Source organism: Podarcis erhardii, assembly GCF_964252035.2.
Source record: "Podarcis erhardii genome assembly, chromosome: 13".
Taxonomy (NCBI): domain Eukaryota; kingdom Metazoa; phylum Chordata; class Lepidosauria; order Squamata; family Lacertidae; genus Podarcis; species Podarcis erhardii.
Genome location: NC_138502.1, coordinates 50,380,294 through 50,402,766, shown reverse-complemented (window position 1 = coordinate 50,402,766; position 22,473 = coordinate 50,380,294). Strand labels below are relative to the sequence as shown.

The following is a 22,473-nucleotide window of genomic DNA, read 5'->3' as shown; positions in this document are numbered from 1 at the left end:
AAAAGCAAGGGGTGAGAAGGTGAAAAATGGCTTTGTCATGTATAATGAGATAAGAATCCAATGTCTTTGTTCAAACCAGGTCTCTCCATAGTTTTAAGTTAAAACTATGGAGAGACCTGGTTTGAACAAAGACATTGGATTCTTATCTCATTATACATGACAAAGCCATTTTTCACCTTCTCACCCCTTGCTTTTTCCTGTTAGACCTATTGCAGTCGTTAAGAGTCGTCAACAGGCTCATCGCAGCTATCTGCCAATCACCCATTCCCACCACCCTTCTGAGTAATACCCCTCCCCACCTTCTCACTATATAGAAAGGTCCGGTGACTTCTGTTTCAGTGTATCTGAAGAAGTGTGCATGCACACGAAAGCTCATACCTAGAACTAACTCAGTTGGTCTTTAAGGTGCTACTGGAAGGAATTTTTTTATTTTGTTTCAACCGACCAGACATCAGATGTGTAAAGTTGAAATAGCACTTGTTAAACCTGTGTATGTTGCTGTTGTCTTGTACTACTAGCACTGATTTCTACCCTCAAAGTTAGTAAGCTGATTTTTAAATTCTTTAATTGATCATTTGTGCTGGAGTAGTTATGACACATTGTGTTGTGTTACAGAAACAAGACGATACTCAACTAGCTGTGACACAACAGAAAAAGAAAAGAAACGATTTCTGGGATTTTTCAAGACTAATAAAATGAACATTAAGGTAAATGTCTCCCCTCATTTATTGTAGATGTAGATAAGCTTTATTGTGCTAGCCAAAGGCCATGACAAGACCATACAGACACTAACAGTTAGTTTAATTTATTAAACTAATTGTTTCCATTGCTGCATGTGCATTCCCCCCATGACTCCTTAGTATATGTTTATAGCTGTACCTGTTAGGTATATGGCTGTAATCAAACTTAATGAATCAAAGTGACGGTTGATGCAGGAAACTACTTTCTCTTATTTTAACAGGTATGGCCTAATTCGCACAGGATACCACTGTGGTTTTCTTTAGTCAGTGTGTAGTTTGTTTGAACACCTAAATTCAGCCCAGCAGACTAAGAATGGTTTTGTTTTCTGGCAACCAACCATGATGTGAAGCCATGGTTTGATGGGGTCTTTTTTGAACTGTGGTTTGTTTTAACTATGATGTGGCCCTATGTATGAACCTAACAGCCTTGCTTAACCTTGGTTTTCTTTTTTTCTTTTTTAAAGAATATTTATTAAAGTTTTCCAAAAAAGAAACAGCACAATGCAAGACAAAACAGAAAAGAGGAATGAAAAAAAAACAACAAAAATACAAAAATAGTTAAAAACCAAATAACATTTTCATTACTTATTTTCTTTTAACCTATTTTCCAGACCTCCTCATACCTTCCTTTCTTGTATTCCAATTCAAAATGTTAGTTCAGCAAATCCTCACCATTAATTATTACTTATTTCTATACCTTATTTTCATATCTTTTAAACATTACAGCTGGAAACCACTTAATTTCTATCCAACATCATTCTAACATTCATTAATTTGACAATATTTCTGTAAATAATCTTTAAATTTCTTCCATTCTTCTTCCGCCGACTCTTTTCCCTGGTCTCGGATTCTGCTGGTCATTTCTGCCAGTCCCATAAAGTCGATCATCTTCATCTGCCATTCTTCAGAGTGGGTAAATCTTGTGTCTTCCAATATTTTGCAATAAGTATTCTTGCTGCTGTTGTAGCATACATAAAAAAAGTCCTATCCTTCTTTGGCACCAATTGGCCGACCATGCCCAGGAGAAAGGCCTCCGGTTTCTTCAAGAAGGTATATTTAAATACCTTTTTCATTTCATTATAAATCATTTCCCAGAAAGCCTTAATCCTTGGGCATGTCCACCAAAGGTGAAAGAATGTACCTTCAGTCTCTTTACACTTCCAACATTTATTATCGGGCAAATGATAAATTTTTGCAAGCTTGACTGGGGTCATGTACCACCTGTAAATCATTTTCATAATATTCTCTCTTAAGGCGTTGCATGCCGTAAATTTCATACCGTGAAACTGTTCCCATAACTGTTCCATAACTGTTCCCAGTCAGCAAACGTAATATTATGTCCAACATCCTGTGCCCATTTAATCATAGCAGACTTCACCGTTTCATCCTGCGTGTTCCATTTCAGCAGCAAATTATACATCTTTGACAAAATCTTAGTTTTGGGTTCTAACAATTCTGTTTCTAATTTCGATTTTTCCACCTGGAAGCTTAACCTTGGTTTTCTTGGCCACCCCACTCCAGACACTCTCTAGTCTTCAGAGGCACAGTGCAAGAGCAGTTGGAAAGCAGTATAAGGTTGGAGACACATGGCTTGCCAGTAGTACGTACGAAAAGGATCTAGGGGTCATAGTGGACCACAAGCTGAACATTGTCAACAGTGTGATGCAGCAGCAAAAAATAGAAGCTAATGCTATTCTAGGCTGCAACAACAAAAGTTGAGTGTCCCGATCAGGGGAAGTAACAGTGCCACACGGTTCTGCCTTGGTCAGGTCACACCTGGAATACTTTGTCCAGTTCTGGGCGCGACAATTTAAGGAGAATATTGACAACCTGAAACATGTGCAGAGGAGGGCAACCAAGATGATCAAGGGTCTGGAAACCAAGCCTGATGAGGAACAGTTGTAGGAGCTGGGTATATTTAGCCTGTAAAAGAGGAGATTTGAGAGGAGATAGGATAGCCATCTTCAAATATCTTAAGGGATGTCACATGGAAGATGGAACAAATTTGTTTACTCCTGCTCTGGAGGAAAGGACTCGAACCCAATTACTTCAAGTTACAAGAAAGTAGATTCTGACTAAACATCAGGAAGAACTTGGGTCATCTAGTACAATTCTATGATTCTGCTTTGGGACTTCTTTCCTTTTGAATGACAGCAGAGGCAAGTAGGTGTTAGCGGTTCTGCCTTCTTTCTGGCACCCCGTAACATTTCTCCATCTTTTCCATGCAAGGGACCTACTACTTGGCTTGTTCTTCCTCTTGCTTCAAACATAGCCAAAGAAACATTTTTCTTATTTTGAACTTCTCTTGCAAGCCTGAGTTCATTCTGAGCTTCACCTGAACTTCACCTTGCAACTGTTGGCTACTTCTGTAGACTCTTCCTTCATGATTTCTGCTTTCTTCCATTTCTTATACATACCCTTCTTTCATCTCAGCTCATCCGTAAGCTTGTTATGCAGTCACACCAGTTTCTTTAGGTGCCTCCAACTTTCCTTTCTTGTTGAAATTGCCTTTGTGCATTCAATATTTTACCTTTAAGAAACCCCATCCATCTTGCACTCTTTTCTCTTTGAGTATTTCTGACCGTGGAATCTCACTCAGTAGTTCCGTCAGCCTTTTAAAATCAGCCTTCTTCAAGTCTTGAATGCATATCTTACTATACTCAGCTTTCCCTTGCCTCTGTATTATGACACCCAAGAGGACACGATCACTTCCTCCCAAGGTTCCCTGAAACCTTTGCTTCATCAGTCAGTTCCTCTCTATGGGTGAGGACCAGGTCCAAAAGAAATGAGACTCTCCCCTCCTGTGGTTTCTGTCAACTGGTATTCAGAAGAAATAAAGAGCCAGCCCTCTGACCACCTCGTAAATGCTGTGTGGACCTGCACATAGTTCATTCCATTGATTATGGATCAGCATTCTGAGCCTAGCATGGGTCTGAGGGGAGCAAAAGGGGAAGGTTCACTTCAGCATGTAGCATGAACTGGAATCCTCTCCAGTACTGGTTTCAGCTCCCATCATGGCCTGCTTTTCCAGATATTAAGCAAATGGTTCCTAGCTTTCCCATCCACGGTATGTTTTAATGGTCTGTTGTTTTTAGCTAGCAGCATGTAATGTATTTACCACTTTTGGAGTGGTCATATAGAGTGTTTATTTGTTCTCTAGGCAGAAGAGTGTTCGATGAGGATGGTTGGGGATTATGGCAGCGAAGAACCTTTAAAGTCCACAACAGAAAGTGAACCGTACCTTGATGTAAGTACTAACATAGCCTCTGGGTGGTGCTGATGCAATAATTTTAATCAAGCACTAAGTGCAAGCAATTTGAGGTGCAATGGTCTATTTCATAGTTCTGATGGAACTCAGTCCTGTTTAACCAACAACAAAGAAGGGGGGGTGTTATTCACTATCTCATAGAGTTGTTTGGGGCTTTTTTGTTCACAAAACCTTATGATTTAAATTTGTTAGTCTTTGTAAATTTGTTAGACCCTTGGTGGCTTTGTGTGCTGATCCCGGGGGAAAGGTTACCGTAGGCGTAGTCAAAGTCCGGTCCTGGGTCACTAGCCTGGAAACAGTCCACAAGGAGCGGGGCGAGGTCCGAAACAGGAAGCCGGGCGGGGACAGGAGCACTGGAGAGTCAGGTCTGGGTCCGGGCAGGAACAGGTACTCAACAACGACGTTGCTCCCACAACCTGGGACCGGGCCGACTGGCCTTTATCTGTTCTGAGGCCAGGGGCGGTCCCGGCCCCTAGGAGACCCGCCTCTCCTGGCCTTAAGGCGAGCACTCCTCCTGGGAGAAACCAGTTCCCTTCGCCTCTCTGCCCTGAGCCTCTGCAGTTCAGGAGAGGCTGAAGGGTTACTGGGCCCAGGGGGAGACTCACCTGCAGGCACTGAGTCCTCAACCACCTCTGGAGCCAGAGTGGATTCACCTGGTGCCTGCTCCTGAGGATCCGGCACAGGTGCAGGCGCTTCAGACTCAAGGCCCTGCCCCAGTTCAGCCGGCCCTGGAGGCGGGGACTCCTGTGCAGTCCACTTTGCTGCAAAAGATTAACAAGGTCTCTCTCTCCCCCCCCCCCCCGTTATATTATATACTTCCCACAGGGAATACACCCAAATAACCAACTTAGCAAGTTTCTTTATGTCATTAAAATTAAATTAGACCATGAAAAGTACATTCAGTAAAAATAAATCGACCTGGGATATACTTATCAAGTAGTATAGAAACATAAATATATGAAAAAGATCAGTGTTCCAAAGTTTGTTTGTTTGTTTGTTTATGTCCTCTATATGTTGGCATGGACTCTTCTCATTTGAGTCAAGTGGCTCCTCTATTGCCCCCTCAGATGTACCCCCCCCCCCAACAAATTCAGGTTTGTGAAATATTGGGGTCAGGCTAACAAGTTCCATGGGAACAGACAATTTGGCACAGGAATGACATGTATAAAATGTTACAAAAGCTTGGAAAGGAATGGTAGACAAGGGCAAAGATTTGCTAAAAACCTAAAATGGTCAAAGAAAGATAGCAAAAATCCTGCTGGTCACCCCCAGATCCTTAGGCATGGCTAAAATAGTCTTGGATTCAGACTATGAAAGTGGGAGGTGATGATCATCAGCTTTGTAATTAATATATGCATTGCACAGTTAACATAAAATTTAGTAGAATTTCAGTTTGCTAATGACATACTCTGGTATAATTGAATTCCAACTCCAGGTTTTTATGTTGGATCCACAGAGTTTCAGATAATACTAGAAACTGGCCTGCCGGTTGTAGTAACTGTGGTTTGCATTGTTTAAAATCCTAATGGAAATATATTTGACCAACTGGGGTTAAAAACACATTCAAGACAATTAATCAAGAGTTTCCAGAAGGAGACTTTTTTTGCCTTCCGTCTGGCATCTGTTAAGATCAGATACTGAGTAGAGATTCTTTAAGTGCATATAGATAGAGTCCTTCAAATGTAAACATTTTGAGCAGCTGGCAACAGAGATTAGCAAACCTTGGATGGGAGAGGAGTAATAGTCTAAATATTCTAAATTTAAATAAAACCAAATCAGGACCTTATTCAAGTTCAAGAGACTTAGAGCACAAAGACTGCTAACTGATCTCTTGGGTACTTTGATGTTTAAAATAAAATAAAATTCTAATGAATCTCCCACTTCATGTCTTGTCTGTTTCTAAGTTTAGTGGAGAATCTGAGCTGAGTTCAAATTGTCTGAGAGAAATTGTGGTAACGTACAGTTTGCCAGAGAAAGGCTATATTCAGATGAGATTTGGACTTGTATATGTTTGCTTCATGTTACGTTTTTTCAGGTTGCGTCCCGCGGTGACCCGGAAGTACTGGAAAGGGTTACTTCCGGGTTTTACCTCTCGTGCATGCGCAGAAACACCAAATTGCGTTGCGCACCTGCGCATATATGGCGCTTCAGGTTGCGCTCTTTTCATGTTGCGAACTGGCCTCCGCAATGGATCCCGTTCGCAACCAGAGGTACCACTGTACTTCCTCCTTCTCTTGTGTGCAGAAATTAGCAATTTTCAATCCCAGTTTGTGGCAAAATACAGTTTGCTGTTTCATCTGAATTAGTAAACTATGGCTTGTATATTTTCTGATAATGAGAATCATAAGCCATGATGGCGTGTGATTCTCAGCACAAGCCTACCGGTGTACCTGCTTAGATGAGACTAAAAGTGTATATATAGTCCAGAATGCTGTTCTCCCAGTGGTCACCCAGATTCCTGTAGACATGAGTGCAGTATCACTCACTGAATGGTAGAGTTGGAAGGGACCCCGAGGGTCATCTAGTCCAACCCCCTGCAATGCAGGAATCTCAGCTAAAGCATCCATAACAAATGGCCATCGAACTTCTTAAAAACCTCCAGTGAAGGAGAGTCCACCACCTTCCGAGGGAGACGCTTCCACTGGTATTCAGAAGCATACTCCTCTTGATACTGGAAATCATCCAGCCATTGTAATAATCCAGACAGTTGTATCATCCATGAATTCCCCTTTAAAGCTGTTCAATCCAGGTAACCCTCTCCTGAATATTTCTGTATCCTACTACGCATGCTTTTAAAGGGTAGACATTCGTATCACATTTTATCTAGTGAAGTCGATGTTGCCACCTTCAGTTTTTGCATCTCCACTTTTCACATGCGTTAATTGTGGCCTTGGCCTGTATCATTGTCAAAGGGTTGGGGTATTATATCTGCACTGGCCTGTCTTGTGGGATTTGCGGCTAGCTGACTGTGGAAAGCAAGCTTCATTGTGCGTCAGTCATGAAGAAAGGAAATTTAGTGTGAATGGAATGAGGTATAAGAAGAGATCGAGTGCATACAAAGATATTCACAAGTGGCATTTTTATGTCATGTTTACATTTTAAATATTAAACATGTTCTTCTTGCATGATTTAGAATTAAATTTTTGTTCTTAGAATTCTAACATATTTGCTCAAAGACATTTATCCTTGTCCTTTAAAGGACACGGATGAGTTCTTGGGGACTGAATCAATATTTTTCATGAATTTTTAATGTTTGTAAGATGATAGTGAGGCATGTTTAGAGCATACCAATGAAGGCCCATCTCTGATGGAGTGAAGCTGTAAATGCTGTGATTTTTAAAGGCCTCTGCCAGCTCCCATTAGCTTCCTCCTGTCTCCTTCATGGGACAGCACCCCATTCTGCTCAGGCACAAAGTTTCTACCTAGGAACCCCCTTTGATTTTCCCATCAGGTTTCTAGGGGAGCCCCAAAGTCCAGCACAGAGCAAGACACGCCTCTGTGTATCCAACTTCCAGCATCAGCTCAGCTCTCACACTCTTGCATGCGCAGCTCCCCTTGGCCTGTTACAAAGGTAAGTTGGATCAAATGAAGTGTTTATGATGTTGCGCTCAAGGGTTAGAGATCAACGAGGATAAGTTTGATCTAACGAAGTGTTGGTGATGTTACGCACAAGAGTTAGACAAGTTTGATCAAACTTATCTTTGTTGATATCTGCAGGAGTCTGGCTAAAGGAACTTTAAAGACTGAATCTTCCTTTTGGGCACAATTTGAATGAGTTTTCTGTTTGTGGCTTCTGTAGTAGATTATTTTTGGATTATTAATATAAGATTGAGAACGTAGAATGGTTTGGTAGTGTTTTGTGTGCCGCTTATGGGCTGCTTACTTTATACTGGTCTACTACAAGAATTGGCAGCATAGGTTCTGTCACAGCCACCCAGGTGGGTCCCAGCTCACGAGAGACCTTACTCCGTTATAGTTTACTTACAGGAAAAGTTTATTGAAGATAATTGCTCCTTTCACAGTTCAGCATTGTGGCTGTACGTCTGTCACGTTAGACCGCCGAAGTCCCCCTCTGACTCCTCCCCTCCTCCACACCAACTTAATAGCCTGGCTCTAGACCACCTCTTCCTCTCCTTTCTTTTCCGCAGGGTCTTTCTGCCCCCCTGGGTTCTCTCTTTCCGGGATTCGCCTGAGGCTGAATCCTCTGCCGCCTCCTGCCCCCTCCTTCTGGCTTTGGGGCCGGGCTCCTCCTCTGAGCTTTCCCCACTTCCGCGCGCCTCTATGTTTGAACTTGGCGCGCGTACGTTGCTTTTGACCTTTCCTTCGTCCTCTATACTGCCCCCTGTTCCACTCTCTACCCTTTCCGGCTGAACACCTTGCTCCAACCCCCTCTCTCTGTTTTCTCCTGTTCCTCCTCCCTCCGAGAGGCTGACAACTCCACCCCCTTTACTCCGTTCCGGCTGAGACCCCTCTGACAGCGTCTGTGCTTCACTGGGCTTTCTCCCCTCCTTTCCTGACTTTTCACAGCTTCTCTCTTCTCCTGCTTTTCGCCTGATCATGCTAGCTCCCTTTTGGGAATCCTCTGACTCACTGCTTAGGCTCATAGATTCCCTTCGAATTCCGTCATCTTCTTCCTCGTCTCTCTCTCCCTCCTCCCACTCGCTTTCCGTCTCCTCTGCCATCTCCTCACTTCTCCCAGAAACCCTGACATCCATCCCCCCCTCGAAGCCCCCCCTTCCCCCCTCCCGGTCGCTGGGTGCAGGTTGAGGGAAATGTGGTTCTTCCTGGGTCGGTTCAGGATACCGGGTGTCCACGTCAATCTTCTCCTCCGACAGCTCCGTATACGTGTGTTCGAACTCGGGTTCCCCCCCTGAAGGCATCACAGTCTCTTCCTCCCTCACTGCTTCTCCTGGCGCTGCCTGCCAAGGACCTATCATCCACCTCTGACTCCATACCTCCCTTGGCTGATCCACCCACCAATAAGGGTTTGTCTCTCCCCCCCCCAGGCGGGGATCCCTGGTCGGGCTTGTTTTGGGCGTAGAGCCCTCGGGCGAGGAGAAACCCCCGAACGTGCTGCCCGACAAAGTGGGCGTGAAAAGCCAATCATCAAAATACTCCTCGGGCATGGGTTTGTGCGGAAAAATTGCATGAAACTCCTCCTTCAACAGGGGTTCGTCCAAAGCGTAACCCGGCACCCAGCTATTTGCAGAGACTGGAGTGCCTTCCCTGGCGAGAAAATATTCAACTCCCTCCTCCCCCCATCGTGAATCCAGTATCTCTGTGACCTCATTAAGAGGTTCTGGTCTTGGCGACTCCCCTCCCTCAGGCGCCCTTCTACGTGGCTCTGGAGGTGCTCCTGACTCTTGAAACCTGTGTGGGGCTTTGTAGGGAGTGAGCACCGACCTATGAAAGACCGGGTGCACCCTGGAGCCCTCCGGAAGGGCTAGGCGAAAAGCCACCGGATTGATCTTAGCCTCAACTTGATATGGTCCTAGCTGCCTGTGTTCTAACTTCTTTTTGGCCAACGACCTGGCCGGCATCGCGTGGGCTGCTAACCATACCCAGTCCCCAACCTGAATGTCTTCCCCCGCCCTTCTGTGTTTATCGGCTTGCACCTTATACGCCTGCTTTGCCAGCTCCAAATGTCTCCGCAGCTCCTCGTGCACCTCTTGCAACTCTGCTGCAAACTGGTCGGCATTTTGAGGTCCCCCCCCTTCAGGTGCTGTAAAGCTCGGGAAGGTTCTGGGATGACGTCCATAGTTCGCGAAGAAAGGCGTCACCCCGGTGGATGCGTGCTTCGTGTTGTTGTAGGCGAACTCAGCCATCGGCAGGTAGTCCACCCACGCCGCGGGTCGCTGGTTGGCGTAACACCGTAGGTACTGCTGCATGATCGCGTTGACCCTCTCCGCTTGACCGTTGGTCTGTGGATGCCTCGCCGACGTCAGGTTGATCTTGACGTGCAAGATGCCCAGAAGCTTCCGCCAGAAAGTGGAAACAAATTGGCGCCCCCTGTCGGACAAGACGGACTGCGGTAGTCCATGCACTCTGAAGACGTGATCGATGAAGAGCTTTGCGGTCTGTTCTGCCGTCGCCACCTTGGCACAAGGAATGAAGTGCGCCATCTTGGTGAACAAGTCCACAACCACTAACACCGCCGTCTTACCTCTGGAGCTGGGCAGGTCTGTAACAAAGTCCAACGCTACCCTCTCCCACGGTTGCTGCGGTGTCTCCAGCGGTTCTAACAATCCCGCCTGCTTCTGATGCACTGGTTTGGACCTCTGGCAGATATCGCACCTGGCTACGTAGTCCGCCACCTCTCCTCTCATCTGGGGCCACCAAAAGTCCCTTGCCACCAACTCCATCGTCTTCTCTTTGCCGAAATGGCCCGCACTCGGGGCATCGTGCAATTGTCGCAAAACCGTGGCGCGAAGCTCGTCGGTGGGCACGTAAAGGGCGCCCTTGCGAGTCAACAGTCCATCCTGCAACTGAAACTCATTGTTGTCAGGCGACCCTCTGCGGAGCTCCTCCATCTTGGATTGTGCAAACTGATCCTCTTGCAGCGCGCGTCGCACCGCGTCCAGGTCGACTGCGATGGTAGCGCACGTCCACGCCTGCGGTGCGAAAATGTACTTTGCTGCGATTGGAGCTACTTCCTCCAGGTATTGAGGCTTTCGGGACAGCGCGTCTGCTATAACATTGGAGTCTCCAGGGATGTATTCTATTTTGAAATCGAAATCCGCAAAGAATTCCGCCCAGCGCATGTGTCGTTGGGTTTGCAATTTAGCCGTCCGCCAATACTCCAAGTTCTTGTGATCCGTGCGGACCTGCACCGTGTGCTTGGCTCCTATCAAGAAGTGTCGCCACGCTTTGAAAGCTGCATGAATGGCCAACAACTCCCTGTCCCATATGGTGTAGTTGCGCTCCGTCTTGCTGAGCTTCCGGGAGTAGAATGCACCCGGTCTCCAGTTGCCTTGCGAATCCTCTTGCAAGAGGACGGCCCCAACTGCTCTGTCTGATGCATCTGTCTCTACCCGCATGGGCCTGCCAGGATTCACGTGCAGCAGCTGCTCCTCGGAGGCGAAAAGGCTTTTAAGCTTCCGAAAGGATCGCTCTGCTTGTTCGGTCCAGACGAACTTCTTCTTCTTGGAACTGAGGGTGTCAGTGATTGCCGCCGTCGCGTTTGCAAAACCTTTAATAAACTTGCGATAAAAATTGGCAAAGCCGATGAACCTCTGGACCTCCTTCCGATTTCGAGGGCTCTTCCAGTCCAACAGCGCTTGGACTTTAGTCTTGTCCATGGCCAGTCCCTCGTCGGACAGCTTGTAGCCAAGGAAATCTACCTCTCTCACATCAAACTGGCACTTCTCCAACTTGGCGTACAGCCTGTGTTCCTTCAGCCTCTGCAGAACTTCCTTCACGTCCTTATCGTGATCCTCTGGCGATTCCGAGAAAATCAGGATATCGTCGAGAAAACAGACACACTTCTTGTAGAGGAGACCTGCCAGGACGTGATGCATGAATGCTTGGAAAACATGGCTGCCATTTTGTAGACCGAAGGGCATAACCCTGTATTCGTACGTGCCCAAAGGAGTGAACATGGCCGTCTTCCACTCGTCGCCCTTCCTGATGCGGATGAGATTGTAAGCTCCACGTAAATCCAGCTTGGTAAAAATCTTCCCCCTCCTGACTGTAGCCAAAAGGTCGTCAATTTTGGGCATGGGGAAAGCCTTGGGCTTAGTTAGTCTGTTTATGAACCGGTAGTCCACAATGAGCCTCTTCTGGGGCGTGTCTTTCTTTTTCACAAAGAAAACAGGACTGCCTCCCGCTGCTTTAGATTCCTGGATGAATCCGCGCTTGAGGTTGTGTTCTATGAACTCCCGAAGCTCTTGCAGCTCGTCTTCCGACATGGAGTACAGCTTGGCAGTTGGCAACTGCGCGCCTGGCACTAAGTCAATCGCGCAGTCGTAAGGTCTGTGAGGCGGCAATTTGTCAGCTTCCTTTTCGCAGAAAACCTCCAAGAACTCCGCGTACTTGTGAGGAACCGCTTGCACCATACTCAGATGCAGCTGCTGTTCGGCTTCTCCTCCTTGATCGGTTTGGATGCAATTCTGGGCGCAATACGATGAACAAAAGGTGATCTGCCTCTGGTACCAAGCAACCGCGGGACTGTGCCTGTCCAGCCAACTCATGCCCAACACGATGGGCGTGTCCGATAAGTGGGTGACATTGAAACTAATAAGCTCTCGATGGTCTCCAATTTGCATCATCATGGGAGGGGTCTGCTGCACCACTTGCCCCCCCAGCAACTTCCTGCCGTCTACCGTGACCACGTTCAGAGGCGTCGTTGCAGGCAGGAGCGCTATGTTATGCTGCTTGACGAACTGTAATCCCACGAAATCGGCGTTGCTTCCCGAATCGATGGTTGTTGGAACCTCGAGAAGCCGCCCATCAGGCAGCTGGAGTGTTGCTGTGAGTAAAACTGCTGGTTTGGGAGGTAAAGGGTCCATGTGCTGCAAGGATGCTGGGGACTTCTCTACAGATCCGCCTGGCTGAGCCCCAGTAGCTCTGCTTCCAGCCAGGCACTGCAGTTTCCCTGAAGCTGCTCCTCTGATTGCACCTCTGCTGTCACAGTTGCTAGTGCTGCAGTGTGCTTCTGGAGCCTCTGGGGGCACTCTTTCGCCATATGGTGTGCACTGTCGCAGATGTAACACTTCCTGGTCCCTCTAGGAGGCTTCGCTTTGGCTGCAGCAGGGATGGGGCTCTGGGATGGCTTTTGAGCCCTAGCACCACCAATCTCCATTGGCTCCTCGCCTTCCTTCCCCATTGGTGAGGGGTGCGCACGGCTGAAATCCCTGTGCACAAAAGGGAGAGCTTTTGCTTGCGCGCGCGCTTGGGGCCCCCCCTCCTCGTGCCACGGACGTCCCTCATGTCGAATTCCTATAGCCAAAGCCCGTTGCACCACGTCTTCCAGGGTCTGGGGTCTGTCCCCCCTTGCGATCTCATCCTTGACGGAGGGGCTCAATCCCTCCCAAAAAAGATCCCTGACCGGTAGACTGTCCTTCGGCCAATCTAAGGCGGTGAGCAATGCAAAAAATTTAGAATGATATTGGCGTACAGTGGCTCTCCCCTGCCTCAGCCCGTGCATCTGCCGGCGCGCAATGTCCTTATCCACAGAGGATTGAAAACAAGCATCCATTGCCTTGATAAACGCATCTGCATTGCGACGGGCTGGTCCATCTTCGCGCCACAGATTGCGTAGCCAAGCCCTGGCCTCCCCATGCAGGTGCGAAACAATAAATCCCACTCTCTCCTCCTCATCTCTAAAATCATGACGGAGTAAATGCAGTGCATACACGACATCTGCCCTGAAGTTGGGATAGTCTTGCAAGTTGCCATTAAAATGCGAAACTAGGGCACCCCCCCTCCTTCCAAGCGCAATGCCCTCCGCTCTGGAGCCCGGGGTCCCCGCCTTGTCCGCATTTTCCCACCTTGCTTGCAAATCCTGGCACGCTTTCTCCAAGTCAGCATTCTTCTTCTGCGAAGCAATGACTGCCGTTGTGAGAGTGGTAATCTGATCCCGGAGTGCAGCCAGCTGTTCCTCAGCACTCATGGCTGCCCCGTTCGTGAGCTTCGCAAAAAAAAAAATTTTTTGCTTTCAGAGGGAGGGGGACTTTCTGTCACAGCCACCCAGGTGGGTCCCAGCTCACGAGAGACCTTACTCCGTTATAGTTTACTTACAGGAAAAGTTTATTGAAGATAATTGCTCCTTTCACAGTTCAGCATTGTGGCTGTACGTCTGTCACGTTAGACCGCCGAAGTCCCCCTCTGACTCCTCCCCTCCTCCACACCAACTTAATAGCCTGGCTCTAGACCACCTCTTCCTCTCCTTTCTTTTCCGCAGGGTCTTTCTGCCCCCCTGGGTTCTCTCTTTCCGGGATTCGCCTGAGGCTGAATCCTCTGCCGCCTCCTGCCCCCTCCTTCTGGCTTTGGGGCCGGGCTCCTCCTCTGAGCTTTCCCCACTTCCGCGCGCCTCTATGTTTGAACTTGGCGCGCGTACGTTGCTTTTGACCTTTCCTTCGTCCTCTATACTGCCCCCTGTTCCACTCTCTACCCTTTCCGGCTGAACACCTTGCTCCAACCCCCTCTCTCTGTTTTCTCCTGTTCCTCCTCCCTCCGAGAGGCTGACAACTCCACCCCCTTTACTCCGTTCCGGCTGAGACCCCTCTGACAGCGTCTGTGCTTCACTGGGCTTTCTCCCCTCCTTTCCTGACTTTTCACAGCTTCTCTCTTCTCCTGCTTTTCGCCTGATCATGCTAGCTCCCTTTTGGGAATCCTCTGACTCACTGCTTAGGCTCATAGATTCCCTTCGAATTCCGTCATCTTCTTCCTCGTCTCTCTCTCCCTCCTCCCACTCGCTTTCCGTCTCCTCTGCCATCTCCTCACTTCTCCCAGAAACCCTGACAGGTTCATTTCTTCAACACATTGTATTAGCAGCAACATCTAACGCATCTAAAAACACAAGAGGAAATGTTCAAGATGGGTTAGTGTGAGGGGGCATTCCCCCCTTCCCAAGATACATATTTTAGGGACTGACTGTGAAATGTCATATTTAAGAGATTTTAATGAGGTTGTGAATTTATTTACTTACAGGGACTTGCAACAGCTCCGTATTCTTCTTCAGTGGATTCACGTTCCTTTACTTTGGGTCCATCACAGTCTTTGGGGAACATCTCAGGAATTACTGGAAGCACCGAAATGAAAAAGCGGAGAGCTCCTCCACCCCCAGCGGTGATTCCTCAGATGCAGGGCGGGGAGACGAGCAGTCCAGAGAAAGCACTGAGTCTGGTAAGAACTGTATAGCAAAGTGCAATCCGAATCATGAAAACTCAGCACAGTCTATACCTTGCTGGACCCTGGACCCTGATTTGGATTAAGGGCAAGTATGGAAGTGTTTTAAATAAATGAACCTGTTTGCCTAGGGGCATTTAGAGCAGCGAGTGCTAGTCTTCACATCATTATTCAGCCTAGAACAGTCATAGGCAAACTTGGCCCTCCAGATGTTTTGGGACTACAACTCCCACCATCCCTGACCACTGGTCCTGTTAGCTAGGGATGATGGGAGTGGTAGTCCCAAAACATCTGGAGGGCCGAGTTTGCCTGTGCCTGGCCAAGAAAATGCTTGAGATTAAGTAGTCAAAACAGAAATGTCTGGAGTATGCTGAAAGGAACTCCTGGGCTTGGAATGTTTTTGTGTTCCTTTCTCCTCTGGGAAGTACACAGTGACCACATGGCACGATATTTAGGCTTCCCATGGTAGATTCATACCCCTGTGTCCGTATTTTTGAGTAGCAGGTTCTGAGAGGAAAAGGAAGATCTGAATGAACCTTGTGATATTTTATGGTGTGTGTGTGTGTGTGTGTCTCCTATGCTTTTCCTGTGACACACACATTCCTCAAATGGAGGACCGCCACCAAGTAGATCGTGTCATGAAGGCGTTTCTCACTTTTCAGACCCAAAAAAGCAAGGTTTCTACCAGTTTCTCATACCTTCCTAAAATTTAGCTACATGAAAACATTATAGGTGGTGAAGGAGATGCAGAGTGGTAGCAGCTCCTTTTATTGTTGAGTTAGACCCTTGGATTAAATTTATATACTGCATCTTCCTCCAGAGGAGCCCTGGGTGGCAAACATGTCCATACTCTAAAGCGATTCAATAAAAACTGCTAAAATAGTTAAAAGCAACCTTCTAAAAAACAGGTTAAAACAACTTTCTAAAAACATTAAAACTCTTAAAAGCAGTCACCTATGCCGATCAGAAGGTCGGCAGTTCGAATCCCCGTGACGGGGTGAGCTCCCGTTGCTCGGTCCCTGCTCCTGCCAACCTAGCAGTTCGAAAGCACAAAGTGCAAGTAGATAAATAGGTACCGCTTTGGTGGGAAGGTAAACGACGTTTCCGTGCACTGCTCTGGTTCGCCAGAAGTGGCTTAGTCATGCTGGCCACATGACCCAGAAGCTGTACACCAGCTCCCTCAGCCAATAAAGCGAGATGAGCGCCGCAACCCCAGAGTCGGCCACGACTGGACCGAATGGTCAGGGGCCCCTTTACCTTTACTATTAAATTCAGCGTTGCCGGGAACAGAACTTTCAACCATCAAATGCTTAGGTAAACAGGAATGCCATCAAATGCCTGAGTTAAACAGGAGTGTTTTTAAAATTCTCCTGAAAATCAACAGTGAGGGAGTCTGATGCATCTCGCTAGGGAGGGCATTCCTCAAATGGAGGACCACCACCAAGTAGATCGTGTCATGAAGGCGTTTCTCACTTTTCAGACCCAAAAAAGCAAGGTTTCTTTCTTATTAGATCTGGGTACCAGTTTCTCATACCTTCCTAAAATTTAGGACATTGCTTTCATGTTAAGTATTTTAGGTACTCTAAAATGCCCCTAAATCACAGTGTCCTTTGTAAAAAAAAAAAAAGGTGAGTCACACAGAGGCCATGAAAGAAGGAAGGATAACAACAGGAAGATTTAAAGAAGGAACTATTGGAAACTCAAGGCAGTAGAAACATAAGATGATTGGAACCCCACTGAACTTGAAGCATGGGAAGCCCCAACAAAAATTTATAATTTGGCAGAACATTTGGACTATATGATATGTATTTGTATAATCTGGAATACTTAATGTGATTTGATTGGATTGTTAAAATAGAAAGTTTAATAAAAATTATTTTTTAAAAAATAAATAAATCACAGTGTCCTTAGGGAGATGACGTAAATAAAGTTAATTTTAGAGCACTTTTGCATGATCAAAGCTAGTAATAGTGTTTTTATAATATTGTCTCTGATAAGTAAATTCTGTTCCAAAAATAGTTTATACTAGTCAGAATTCCAGAGGGGTATCCATGTTAGATTTTTGTAGCAAAAATATCAAAGAACTAGCACCCATTTCATTAGACACAGGAGGTGGTATCCTAAGTGGGCAATTAACAATGACGTGATTCTATAAAAAGCAAGAGTAGCCATGTTGGCCCATGAGGAAATTTCAAAAATATTTTAGATCAATACATTTAGCCTGATTTTGTGGTGTTTTGTGTATTTCTGAAACTCTGAATTGTTATGAAAGCTGAAGATGTAGTTATGAAAAGGAAGTTTAGTAGCTTTTCTCTTTGTAATACGTAATTGGCATTGCTGAGGCCTGGATGCAACAGGTCAGACTAAATGCTATAGACTCCTTATGACTGAAAAAACAACCAGAAACAGGCCAAAGTCTTTTTCTACGCACCCCACCTACCAGGAGCTACATTTGCCTCGCTTTTAGTTATGAGAGTATACTTGCAAGCTCCTTCTGTGACAAAAACATTGCTGGATGTGCTTGTATTTAGGTACAGTAGAGTTAAGTCACAGAATCTGGTTTGTCTTAATGTAGACACCAGAATAAATTTACTCCACATCAACAGGACTAACTCTCCTGAATGAAATGCATAACATGGAAATCAACTCTCAGGGGGAAAGGAAGAAAAAGCAGCATTATACAGGAAGGAAGCAACAGGGGTACTGTTTGTTTGGAAACACCAACAGACAAAACTTAAAGGTGTGTAGGTTATCCAGTCTGCGAAAATGCCAGCGTGTTCATTTATTTCTTTAGTTTATGGGGATGAACTTGCATTCCATCCCCAAGGAAGAACGTCAATTCCTTATTAATTGACTTCCTTCCATAAAAAGATAAGATGTTTGTTTACAAACGTTTATTTGTGTACAACTGTTACTAACAGGAATATCCTGCAATGGGAGAACATGTTTATTTTCAGAGAGACTCCAGGATTTTTTTTTAATAGGAAAAGGAAAATACATTTTTAAAAGGGAGAGACAGAAATTCTTTCTCAGTGGAAGTCATTTTCTTAAGAACCAAGAAAAAAATGCAGAATAGAAATTTTAAAATATATATATGATAGGCTTCATAAAGCTTTTAACATATTCTGTGACAGGGTAGGTACACATATCAGGAAACTCTTTATCTTGACCCTTAATCTTCCTAAAGTTAGGCATGACTGAGGCTGCAGTAGTATGCACATATTTACTTTGAAATAAGCCCAGTTATCAAAGAAAGTTAAAACTATTTATTTGAAGACCTATTCCAAGCTCTTAATGCATTTCACGTATAACCAGAGGTAGTCTGTCGGGTGGAGTTGAGCGGCAGAGCTGCCCTCCTGGCTCCGTGTTGCTACAGCTTACCTGGATAAGACTGGAGTGGGGTCGGGCACCTATGCACAGGTGAATTGATGGAGCCAATCCAGCCATCCCGCTGGTTAACTGCTAACAGAGAAATATATCTTTAGTTAACAGATGTATTCAGGCATACTTCGGAGATACTGTAGGTTCAGTTGCGTGGCAAGGCCCCGAACCCTCCCCTTTGTTGGAATAAAGACACTTGACACCAATATTTTAGGTTAATGGGCTAAAAAAGGACACAACTTTATTGGTTACAGAATGTGAGTGGTATTGGCTTAGGCATTGAAACCGAATCGCCTATATCTGACTCCTGCCCACTTGCAGGAAGTCTCAGAAGGGTTAACCACCAGTAGGGGGAGCCCCGTCGATGCAAACCAATTTGAGCTCCCCCAGGGTCACCGATAGGGGTCATGCCATGGCCCTAGCCTGCCTGGGCTTCGGACAGGTTCACGTCTCCCGGATTCCTTTAACGGAATACCCTTGAATTAGGAGGGGTAGGTGATGGCCACTACCTCCCCACCCTTCCAACCTAACACTCCAATGCCTAACCACCAAAGCAAAATATGTAAAACCAAGGCTTACAACCATCAGCGTTCTCCTGCTAAGCAAGTGGTCATAAAATTATAGAGTTGTAAAGGACCCCAAGGATCATCTAGTCCAGGCATAGGCAAACTTGGCCCTCCAGATGTGTTGAGACTACAACTCCCATCATCCCTAGCTAACAGGACCAGTGGTCAGGGATGATCGGAACTGTAGTCTCAACACATCTGGAGGGCCGAGTTTGCCTATGCCTGGACTAGATGATCCTTGGGGTCCTTTACAACTCTATAAGTTTATGACCACTTGCTTAGCAGGAGAACGCCGATGGTTGTAAACCTTGGTTTTACATATTTTGCTTTTTTGTTCTGCTGTAACTTTTGACTTTGGATCAATGTTGTGAACACTTCATTGTAGGGAACACTTTCCAGTGGAAATATTTTGTCAGCAAAAAGGATGGGCGGGTTAAGATTAGTTATCTCCTTGACACCTAAATCAGAAAACACGATCAGGAGACTTGCGTTTGTTTTCGTCTTCCTTCGGACGAAAGTTCCTTCAAAGTTTCCTTTGATCCCAAGGTCTTGTGTGACATATCATCTTAACCTTTCTCGCGTAACACATTTCCTTTGTTCCCTCAACGCTGAATGGCATCTCTTGTGCATCTAATACTCTCCTGTGAGTAAGAATAGGGTTTTTTCTCCTTTCTGAGGCAGGATGCTGTGAATCAGTTTCTCCCATTTGGAGCAAGCTATGGCTCAGGATGCACATTTCCTTCTGCAAAGTTTTCCAGTCTAGCTCCCAGTTATTTTAAGCACCTTCAGGATAGGAAGCCCAAGTCAGTTTCCATTGAAGAAGCAACATGGATGGTGCTGTAAAAATAATAATATGAACTGACATCTTGCAGTCAGTTGCAAAATGGGACTTTTGAGTTCTTACTTGCTAATATACATAACGGAGGGCCCAGTGAGGCCATTGAGGAGAGGTTCACTAAGGAATTTGTTGCAGAGGTGGGACGCGGGTGGCGCTGTGGGTTAAACCACAGAGCCTAGGACTTGCCGATCAGAAGGTCGGCGGTTTGAATCCCCACGACGGGGTGAGCTCCCGTTGCTCGGTCCCTGCTCCTGCCAACCTAGCAGTTCGAAAGCATGTAAAAGTGCAAGTAGATAGATAGGTATCACTCTGGCGGGAAGGTAAACGGCATTTCCGTGCACTGCTCTGGTTCGCCAGAAGCGGCTTAGTCATGCTGGCCACATGACCCGGAAGCTGTACACTGGCTTCCTCGGCCAATAAAGCGAGATGAGCCAGAGTCGGTCACGACTGGACCTAATGGTCAGGGGTCCCTTTACCCTTTACCTAACACTGTACTCTAAACCATTTGAAACTACTCCTAACTGTAATTTATTTGCTTTTATTTATTTATATACAAAATTCCAGCCTATGTGCTACTCTGGGCAGATAACAAATAAAACCAACCATAAATTATTTTATTTATTTATTTATTTATACTATAAAATAGTAAAAAAACAGATAAGTTTCAGGTGCCAAAGCAGCATCAGATTTTTGCCATATGGTGAAACGCCGTAAGAGAAGGGAGACTGATCGATTCTCATGGGCCAAAGAATTTCACAGTTTAGGTACTGTCACATAGAAGGCCCTTTCTCTAGTCTCTACCATAGCTGGAATATGGAGAACAGCCCCTCTGCCAGATCTTACGATATAGGCAGAGTGCTATAGAAAGAGGTGGTCCCGAAGTGCTGGTGCCGAAATTTAAAGCCCTAAGCAGCCTTGGCCTTGTATACCTGAAGGTGTGTCTCCACCCCCATCATTCAGCCCGGACACTGAGAACCAGCACCGAGGGCCTTCTGGCGGTTCCCTCAATGCGAGGCTACAGGGAACCAAGCAGAGGGCCTTCTTGGTGGTCATGCCCCACCCTGTGGGATGCTCTCCTATCAGGGAGAGGAAGTCAAGGAGATGAGTAACTATATAACTATATAACTATATAACTATATAACTATATAACTATATAACCTTTAGAAGACATCTGAAGGCAGCGCTGTATCGGGAAACTTTTTAATGTGTAATGTTTTATTATGTTTTTATGTTAGAAGCTGCCCACAGTGGATGGGGCAACCCAGTCAGATGGGTTGGGTACTACTACTACTAATAATAATAATAATAAATAAATAACAACAACAACAATACAGTAGCTTGAACCTAAGGCAATTAAGGCTTTAAAGGTCACCACAACTACAGTGGTGCCTCGCAAGACGAAATTAATTCGTTCCGCAAGTTTTTTCTTCTTGCGAGTTTTTCGTCTTGCGAAGCACGGTTTCCCATAGGAATGCATTGAAAATCAATTAATGCGTTCCTATGGAGACCGCTTGCCAGGCTGGCGGTGCGGAGAAGGGCTTTTCTCCCCACCACAAGCCTTCAGGACAGGTACGGGAACAGAGGGGAAGGCACGCAGCGCTTCTCCTCTGTTCCCGGGGCTTGCGGTGGGAGGAGGGTTTTTCCTCCCCACGCCAACATTCAGAACAGCATTCTGAAAGTTGGCGGTGGGAAGGAAAACCCTCCTCCCACCGCAAGTCTTCAGGACAGCCATCCAAAGGCTGCCGCGGGGAGAAGGTCTCTCCGCCCCACCGCCAGCCTTCGGAGCAGCCTTCCGAAGGCTGGCGGCGGTAGGAGGTCTCTCCGCCCCACTGCCAGCCTTCAGAGCAGCCATCCCAAGGCTGGCGGCGGGAGGAGGTCTCTCCGCCCCACTGCCAGCCTTCGGAGCAGCCATCCCAAGGCTGGCGGCGGGAGGAGGTCTCTCCGCCCCACCGCCAGCCTTCAGAGCAGCCATCCCAAGGCTGGCAGCGGGAGGAGGTCTCTCCGCCCCACCGCCAGCCTTCGGAGCAGCCATCCCAAGGCTGGCGGCGGGAGGAGGTCTCTCCGCCCCACCGCCAGCCTTCGGAGGAGGTCCGAGGACAGTGGGGAAGACGCGCTGCGCTTCCCCGCTGTCCCGGAGATTTCCCTATGGGCTTTCGTCTTGCGAAGGAAGCCCATAGGGAAATTCTTTTTGCGAAGCGCCTCCAAAACGGAAAACCCTTTCGTCTAGCGGGTTTTCCATCTTGCGAGGCGTTCGTCTTGCGGGGCACCACTGTACTTTGAGCTGAGCTGTGCCTGGAAACAAGTCCATAAGCAGCGCAGCCCTTGAAGGGGAGGTGTAAGATGACTTTGTACAACAAAAACTGAGAAGTATAGTTTTTGTAAGAATGCTGAGACGGCTTTGTTAGCGATCCCTAACTATCCTCTTCACAAAACTACCATCTCAATTTTGCTTGGTTGACAATCAGAACACAAACAGGTTTGAAGCTTGTTCATATCTGTAGCCTAGACATGCTTGTGTGTGAGTTGTTATACTATAAGCTGCTCTGAGACTCATGCTTGAAGAACAGCCGATAAATAATATAAATCACATTGATAAATCAAATAAAATAAATGAATATAAATCATGGAATCAAAGAATTGTAGAGTTGGAAGGGACCACAGGAGCCATCTAGCCTCAACTTTGTATTTTGTAAAGAAAACTCATGTTTATCCATGTATAAAAGACACTCACGAATAATAGAACCAAATTCATTGTCACGAAGGAAAGACAAGTCACAAGTGACAGCTGAAATTTACTGAATGTATATGAATACATATAGAAGATGCTCCCTC

The 22,473-nt window shown here is 46.4% G+C and overlaps 1 protein-coding gene across 9 annotated transcripts in view; it reads left to right on the top strand.

The window, feature by feature from the left end:
* The window catches only part of COBL (cordon-bleu WH2 repeat protein), a 105,451-nt gene that overhangs the window by 43,929 nt on the left and 39,049 nt on the right, over positions 1–22,473 (top strand). For all 9 annotated transcript variants that reach the window (XM_081836246.1, XM_081836251.1, XM_081836244.1 and 6 more), the window contains 3 exons: positions 616–707; positions 3,901–3,987; positions 14,659–14,853. In XM_081836246.1, coding sequence (XP_081692372.1) covers positions 616–707; positions 3,901–3,987; positions 14,659–14,853 — 374 coding nt within the window. The remainder of the gene's footprint in view (positions 1–615; positions 708–3,900; positions 3,988–14,658; positions 14,854–22,473) is intronic.